Source organism: Phalaenopsis equestris, unplaced genomic scaffold (genome assembly GCF_001263595.1).
Source record: "Phalaenopsis equestris unplaced genomic scaffold, ASM126359v1 Scaffold000276, whole genome shotgun sequence".
NCBI classification, from domain to species: Eukaryota; Viridiplantae; Streptophyta; class Magnoliopsida; order Asparagales; family Orchidaceae; genus Phalaenopsis; species Phalaenopsis equestris.
Window position 1 is genome coordinate 1,860,979 of NW_018164718.1, and position 8,849 is coordinate 1,869,827.

At 41.1% G+C, this 8,849-nt stretch overlaps 1 protein-coding gene across 1 annotated transcript in view; it reads left to right on the forward strand.

Moving 5' to 3' along the window:
- The first annotated feature begins 596 nt into the window (after nt 1-596).
- LOC110024831 (nuclear transport factor 2-like) overlaps nt 597-8,849 on the forward strand; it is a 23,036-nt gene continuing 14,783 nt past the window's right edge. The window contains exon 1 of the mRNA XM_020725003.1: nt 597-988. Coding sequence (XP_020580662.1) covers nt 692-988 — 297 coding nt within the window. The 5' untranslated portion in view covers nt 597-691. The remainder of the gene's footprint in view (nt 989-8,849) is intronic.

Below are 8,849 nucleotides of genomic sequence, written 5' to 3' on the forward strand. Positions count from 1 at the left end.
TTAGTCTTGGTTTTTTTGCAACTTCTAACATTACGAGGTAGCTCACTTTATCTTAAGAGTGATTGCTTTACGTTCAAACTTCACCTAACTTGATCTCTAAGTGCCCTTACCCACAAAGCCAACTTGTCACATCCATTGTGATTTATCATATAGTCCGTGGCTTCGTTCAACCTGTTATTTTCCCCTCAGTCTTCTTAAAAAGTAATATCATATCTCAAAATCAAGAGCTTGTGGATTTCATCTTTTGCTCAACGCATTCAACGGGACAAAGACTATAAAATAATATACACAATAAATACTATTAAAAAAATTGAAATTATGAAAATTAAAGAAAATATATTTCAAACAACTAAATTTTGAGTCAATATTTCCATGCAATCCTCTGCAGTAGATAGAGTACAAATAAGTGGACACAATCTACACCTAATATAGAGCGAGTAAGTGCATCATCTCATAAAGATTGGTTCAAATTAACCTAGTTCCTTTGATTTGTAAAATGGAGTTGGTTGATTTGTAAATAATAAGTTTTTGGGTGGCCTGTCTGTAATATTTGACCCAGATTCATTTATGCTTCGCTTGGAAAATTTCCTTTCGCGTTCGAATAAATATCCGCGTAAGAATTCCGCAATACCAAAATTTATTTCCACAGAGAGCCGCGAGCGGGAGGGTGGAGGAGAGGAGCGACGGAGAAATGGATCCAGATGCGGTGGCTCGAGCATTCGTCGAGCACTACTACCGCACCTTCGACACCAACCGGGCTGGACTTGCGGGGCTTTATCAGGACAGCTCCATGCTGACCTTCGAGGGAGCGCATACGCAGGGTTCTGCTGCAATCACCGCCAAGCTTACCAGCCTACCTTTCCAGCAATGTCAGCACAACATCTCCACAATTGATTGCCAGCTTTCTGGTCCCGGTGGGGGTGTGCTCGTCTTCGTTAGCGGTTCTCTCCAGCTCGCCGGTGAGCAGCACTCCCTGAAGTTCAGCCAGGTCGGAATATCGCACTGAACTTATGTCTTCTCTATTTCTAGGATTATATTGTAGGGAGTAGTTTATTGGGGAAAAGGCTGATGAGGGATGAAAGTTGAGACTGTGTTCATTACTTTGATCTTGATTAGGATTCTGTTTTTCTGTTCTGAACTTTTTTTTTCTTGCAATGTTTCGATGTTTTAGTGATAAATGCTTGTTATTTATTTAGTCTTTGGTATGTTTTGTAATTATGAGGTCCTGATTTATCCTTGATCGGGAAGGTGGTTGGATTTTTCTTCGCTTCTTGTCTTTTCTGCATCGGTAATCCCGATTTCGGGGGTTTTTTGTTCTTCAATGACTGCCTCCTCAGTTTTTTTTTTTCATAAATTCTTCTTCGTTTCATTATGTTGGGACTGCTTTTAGCCGGCAGATTACATGTTAACTCGTTTTCTTGGGTAACAGTTAAGGATTGTGGATGTGGTATATAATTCTCATAAGAAAATTTGATTTCCAGTTTTGTTCTTAGCTAGAGTAGGAAGGATCCTTATGTTTTGGTGACTAAATTGTTATTAATAGAAGTTTGGCTGCTTGAATACTAGCGAATTCAGGTTTTAATTACATAGCTATTGACCAATGATTGTTCATTAAAATCCTGTACTTGCTTTGTCATAGCTATCATTGCCCCTGGCATTGTCATAAAGGCACTTCTTTGTTATGACTAGTTTCCTTCCAAGAGCGTCCATTTAGAGTTCATCAAAACTTGCTGATCATTATGAACTCGGTTCAAAGGTAGTTGATGGTGCATAAGAGATGATTTTCAATCAAATGGAAGTCACAGGATATGTTAATCAATTGAGTCTAAGTTGCCTAAATCTATTTAGCATATTTTTCTTTTGTTCTCAATCAACATTTATTTTGCCTAGGGATCAGTTAAATTTGTCAAAATTGCCAAGGCTATTTACCCAAATCACCAAAGAAACTTGCCCCAATTTCAAAACTACTTGCCAATCCCAAAGCAAAACTTGTTTTATAGTTGATAAGAGCTTTTAAGTGTCATGTGAAGGGCAATGATTTCACAGGCATTTCTTTTTAATTAGAATTCGTCATGTGTTTTTATGTAGCTGTAGTACAAGTTACTTGGACTATTCTTTAAACAATTATCACTACTTTAAACAATTATCACCTGTTAAGTTTTGCTATAAATTTTTACTTGAATTGCTCAAACATAGCTTTTTTTTGAATTCTTGTCTCAATCTAAATCTATAAATAGAGAGTGAAAGGGTAAACCTGACAAATTTGATGTAACATATTAGTCTTGTACTTTATGATAATCTAGTCAAATTTCATTGTTTCTTATTTTAAGTTTTCTTTATCTCTTACTTTTTTTTACTTTCTATCCATACTATTTATTAAGGGATTCATATCACCTAAAATTAAATTTGGATCCAACATCCTCTAAGATGTGGCGAGCTTGGATCGATGCATAGGACCAAAAACCTTGAAATAGAATGACATGATAATGAGGAGCAAGGCTCATTGGTGAAATAAGTCTTTGCTACTAGAAACCAACGGAACATAATTGAGTAGAAACTAATGAGAATGACTCAAGGAATTTTGAAGCGTGTTCCCGTAACCACTTCATATATGAAAATTTTTTAAGATTATTTTAAAGGTACTGTCATTCATGAACAACAAGAAGTTTGAAAGGACTAACTTCAACCTTCCTATTCTATGAAACTAATCTTCCCGAAAGTAGTGCTAAAAATTCTTATCCTGGAAGGGTTGAGAAGCATCGATCTCATCTAAGATATTCGTTTAACATGAAAATTATTAAGTGATTGCCTCTAGTAAAGGTCAATTATTTTTTTTGGTTTAAATTGGCTACTTCACTCTTAAATATTAATGATGTAAAGCTTTTGATTGTGCTTTATTACATTCAAAGAGTTGCCATTTTGGTGTCTTCGCAAACTTCTGCTTAGAAATATATCTCCCTTTATCAAGTTCAAGTAGCAGTTTTTGATTCAATTTGCTAGTGCTTAAAACTCTCAAAGAACTCCTACATATTGTTTAAAATTAGGCAAAAAGCAAGGAAAGTGTTTTAGAAACTTTATCACTTCATTTTAATCGAAAATTCTAGAAGTAAAAGATTTGGAGTTGGCTGTAGCTCAAGCTAAATTTACTCGAGGTTTATGAGGACCATTGCAATATGCACTCTAATTTTAACAGCTGAGGTTATTGGCCGAGTTGCTTGAACTCTCTAGCAATTATAACAATGTGTCAATCACTTTAACTCATGTAAACCACACGATTTTAGAATACAGACATTTCTTAGAAGCCCTTAAAGTCGATCAAGAAACAATTTGAAGTTAGTTGAGAACTTGCAATATTGATAGCCACAACTCATAATTAACGATCTCAATGCCATGATTATTTTCTTGTGAGAAGTGAACAAAATGTTTGAAATTTTGATTTGAGAAAAAGGGAGAGGTTGTGACGAGGGGAGACCATCATGTGACATGGGAGCAGAGCGACCGCACCTCCTGTTACCTGGACCAAACCGATACAGTGTTTTTCCCTTCCATGAGAGTCAGCCGGCCCTTCCTTTTGGGTTTGCCGCCTCTTTGCAATAGTGGAGCCACTCCTTAGTTAAACTAGGGCTATAAGTGTGATGTTATAATGTTTTTGGTCAGTTTTAATTGTGTTTCTGTCAGAACAGCTATCGGGGCTCTTGTTTTCCCTTCTAGGGTTGTATTCGAAGACGAGTGGTGCTCCGACTGTATCTCATTCCGAAGTGGTGACTATCCTCACCCTCTTCATTATTTGCAACCTTCCCTCCGCCATTGTGGTTGTTGTAACCACTACAACCACCTCAGAGTAGCGCTAGTGTTGTTCCTGCAGCCCCACACCTTCTTGCCACCCTTCCCAACAATCTACCAGCACTTGCTACTCAGATGCTACCTCATTGCCATCCCCCCTCCTTGTTATAGCCGTTGGAAAACCCCTACAGGCTGTTTTTTTGCAGTTCCCCTCGGCCATCCCCCCTTGCTACATCACTCCTGCACTTCTGTCGTTGCCCTCCGACACGTCCAGATTGCTGCCACCTTCTAGCCACACCTTCCCTTGGTAGCAGCCTTCATAACCTACGCCCATCTACCACTGGTTTTCCCACCCACCACCCACTTGCTTCCTTGTTCCATCTTCCCAATCCGCCAACCTACCTTACACCCCATTTGTTATACAACTTTAGTTTTGTTTGTCTGTGTCAGTTGTTGTTAATTCCTTTTCAGTGTGTCATTTGAATATTTATTACGCCCATATTTATCTTCTATACGTATGAATACTCTTGTCACTTAAACCGTGGGGGGTGTCATAATAGAATGAAATGTGCATACTTGCTCAGGCGATCCACGACCACCAGAATCACTGTGAACCCCTTTGATCATGATAATCATTCTATAAAATCCACGGTTACTTTTTCTCAAACCTTCTCTAGTAAGACTAGGGGTTGTAACAACCGTCCTAGTGTCATGGTCAGGTATTTGTGTCATTGGCACACATCTTGTCGCTCCACCATATCCTTTACATCTCTGTGCATCCCCACTCAGTAGAGTTTTATCGATAGACAAGTGTAGTTTTTTTGTACCCTGGAATGCCCCTCAATTGCATTGTCGTGAAACTCTTGCAATAGTCTAGGGATGTACTTCAGTGCTCTTGGTAACACGAACGACTCCTGATAGAGTAGCTACTGTCTCCTCAAGGTATATCCCAGATGACTGTTCAAATGTTGTAGCAACTCTTCTTGTATCTTCCTTTCTCAATTCTTCATCTAGCTAGCTCTCCCGCTTTAGTGCTTCTCATTCGAGGAACAAGGGTAGCGATAAGGCCGTTAGCTGGAGATCCTTCACCTTCCTCGACAAGGCATCTACGGCTATATTCTACAACTCTGGCCGGTACTAAATCTCGAAATCATATCCCATCAATTTGGATAGTCACCTCTAATGCTCCTCAGCCACCTTCCTCTGCTCCAACAGGTACTTCAATCTTCTCTGATTTATTCAGACAATAAAGTGTTGTCCTAAAAGGTAGGGCCTCCACTTCTGAATGGCCAATACAATAGCCATCAACTTTCGCTCATATACTGACTTCAGCCTTGCCATAGCGGTAAGCACTTGGCTGAAGTAAGCAATTGACCGCTGATTCTACTTGAGTACTGCTCCCAATTTGTACCTTGATGCATTTTCCTCTACCTCAAATGGTCTACTAAAATCTTGAAATGCTAAAACTGGTAGACTGATTATGGTTCTCTTCAGATGTTTAAATGTCTGTGTTGCGGCTTCCCCTCACTTGAAATTGTTTTTTTCAGCTGCTTTGTCAGTGGTCATGCTACCGTGCTTTACCCCTTCGCAATTTTCGGTAGTATCCAGTGAGACTTAAAATCTCCTCAACCTTTTTCAAGTTACTTGGTAAAGGCCGATCCATCATGGCCTCACTTTTGAATGGGTCTGCTGCTACTTCTGCCCTAGTCATCACATGCTCAAGGTACTTCATCTGTAGCTATGCAAAAGAATATTTCTTCAAATTGGCGTACAATTGGTGTTCTCTTAATTTCTCCGAGACTGTCTTCAGGTGCTCCACGTGCTCTATCTCTGTATGACTGTAGATCAGAATGCCATTGAGAAAGACTAGAACGGATTTTCTACGATAAGGTTGAAAAACCCTGTTCATGAGGAACTTAAATGTAGTTGGGGTATTAGTGAGGCCAAGCACCATCACCAAGAACTCGTAATGTTCTTCCTGTGTCCTGAACACTGTCTTGTGCATATTCGCTTGATTCATCTTGATCAAGTGGTATCCCAACTTAATATCAATTTTCGAGAAAATGACTGCTCCGTAAAGCTCATCTAGCAACTCATCAATCACAGGAATAGGAAACTTATCCAATACCGTCTCCTTGTTCAACGCCCTGTCCGCGCATAAACTTTAGCTACCATCTTTTTTCTTCACCAACAGGACTGGAGAACGGGCTCATATTGGGTTTGATAATCTCAGCCTCGAACATCTCTCGAATAAACTTTTTTTTTATCTCATCCTTTTGAATCTGAAGATACCGGTAGGGTCTCACACTGATAGGAGGGATACCCTCTAATATAATGGCGTGCTCGTGCTCCTTTGGAGGTGGTAACCTGCTTGGCTGCTGAAAGATGTCTGTAAACCGCTGTCGGAGCTGCTGGATCCATTTGAGAAACTCTACCAACTCGTGATCTCAAACCTCCTCAATGCTCTGCAACTTTACCAATTAGCTTATCCCTGCTCCATGTATCGGCTTGATCATGGTTTTGAGCGAGACAATGGTTTTGCATAAATTAATATTGCCTCTGAGCATCATCTTCCTCCCCTCCACCTGGAACTCCATTGTCAGGGATTTCCAGTCCGCCTTCATCTCCCCAAGTGTTGTAGCCACTTCATTCCCAGAATCATATATGTACTGCCATGTCCAAGGAAGGAAGTCCTCCACCACCTGTAGGTTATGTAATGTCAGAACTAACCCCCTGCAAATTCCTCGACTTTTCTCCACCTTCCCTGTCCCCATTATGACACCGATGCTCCATGTAGTTACTGGCTTCACCCTAGCTGATCCACAACCTGATTTGAGATAAAGTTATGTGTGGCCCTGCTATCCACCAACACCACAATGGCTATTCCCCAATATGGCCCCCCACTTTCATGGTGTGCTTTGGATTAAATGCCAGCACCGAATTGGGGGAAACTTCCGCTACATCTAAATTTTGATGCTCCTCCATTGTGTCTTCATCCAATTCCTCACCCCTATCTCTTCCTGAACTAAAAGGATTTGAAGGGAGTGCTTCTTGCAACGGTTGTCTGGAGTATATTTCTCATCACAACAACATAATCATTTTACTCTTTTATCCTGCACTTCCGCATCAGTGAGGCACTTGAACTTGCCCCCGGGACAGAACCCAATATTCTTCTTCTTCGAAGCCTCTTTCTGAAATGACACCGACTGGGTCCTCAGTGTCGTGGTTTTTAAGGCACTCTTGTAGAATCCTCTTGTGTTGTCGCATTCGCTATTCTTTTTCACTTATTGTCCTCTGTCTAGGTGAGCTCCATCATTTTCCTTATTCCATGTGGTTTCAATGGCTGCTTGTATGTCAAGCTTCATGCCTTTCAAGAAGTTCCTCTCCAATACTGCTGTAGAAATACCCCTTAACCTCTCTGACAAGAGCTCAAACTTCTCCATGTGTTCCTTAACCGTCATCTCCTGAGTCAGAGCTCATAATCACTTTGGTAGCTTCCTTCTCGAATGGCTCAGAAATGCTCCAACAAGCAATCCTTAAACTCTTCCTACGAGTGCATCAGATAGCTTGTCTCCATCCACTAAAATCACGCTAGAGCCTTTCTATCTAAACTTAATCTATAATCTCGCTCAGATAGCTTGTCTCCATCCACTAAAATCACGCTAGAGCCTTTCTATCTAAACTTAATCTCGCTGCCATGAGCTTCTCTTCCTCACTTAATCCATTGACTGCAAAGTATCGCTCCACCTATTACACCCGCCCATATGCATCTTTCCCTTCGACGATGCATTTTTAGTTTTCTGACCCTAATACCCTAACTTCCTCTTCCTCTTGTATTTCCCCCATGTGTCTAAGGTGAAACTCCCTCCTCCGGTCATAGCCATACCCAACTCTTGATTCCCTCCTCCCTCCTTCGTGCTCTTCCGTGCCCCTTGCACCATCCCTCCAATTTCGGCCCAACCCCCTCCATTGAAGGTCTCTACTCCCCCTCCTCTAGGAGTCCTAGGGGGACGTTCTTGGTGGTAGAGGATGTCCTCCTCCTTGACCGCTCGTTTAATCTCCTTTCTTTTTGATCTGACCAAGGATTTCGTGATCAACCATTTGTTAGGATTTGTAACTTAAGCGGTCGGCATGGCCTTTGACTCTCCATGAGTTTCTTCATCATCTCCCGCATTTCTCCTATGCTCTCAAGTCCTTCCTCCATTTGGCTCTCTATGTAAGAAAACATGTCCTCAATGGTGGTAAACCTTTATTCCATTCCCAATTTGATTTTCCCAAATTCTCCTTTCAACACATCCACTTTTTTGTTGTCATCCCTCCAAAATCTTGCTCTGATACCATTTTGATACGACCCAAAACCAAAAACAACGATTAAACAACACGAAATTGCAATAGATAGGGAGAAAACGAGGGTTGCTCTTATGAAAATCAAAGGAAAACAAGCCACCCTGTCCATGTGCATCTTTTCCTTTGAAGATCGACATTTTTTGTTTTCTAACCCTTGCCTCTTCACCATAACTTCCTCTTCCTTTGGTACCCCCCCATCTGTCTAGGTTGAAAGTTCCTCCTTTGGTCATAGTCATACCCAACTCTTGATTCCCTCCTTCCTCCCTTGCACCATCCCTCTAATTTTGGCCCAACCCCGTCCATTGAAAGTCGCTGCTCCCCCTCCTCTCAAATTCCTAGGGGGGACGTTCTTGGTGGCAGAGGATATCCTCCTCATTCTCCGCTCATTCAGTCTCTTTCTTTTTGATATGGCCAAGGATTCCCTGATCAACCCTTGGTTAGGATTTGCAACTTGAGCGGTCGACATGACCTTCAACTACATCTTCATGAGCTTCTTCATCATCTTCTGCATTTCTCCTATGCTCTCAAATCTGTCCTCCATTTGGCTCTCTATGTAAGAAAGCCTGCCCTCAATGGTGGTAAACTTTTCTTCCATTCTCGATTTGATTTGCCCAACTTCTCATGTCAGCTCATCCACTTTTTTTGCCAACATCCATTCAATAGGTGAGAAAACTCAATGAGGGCTGCTTTTACGAAAATCAAAGGAAAACAACCCCCCC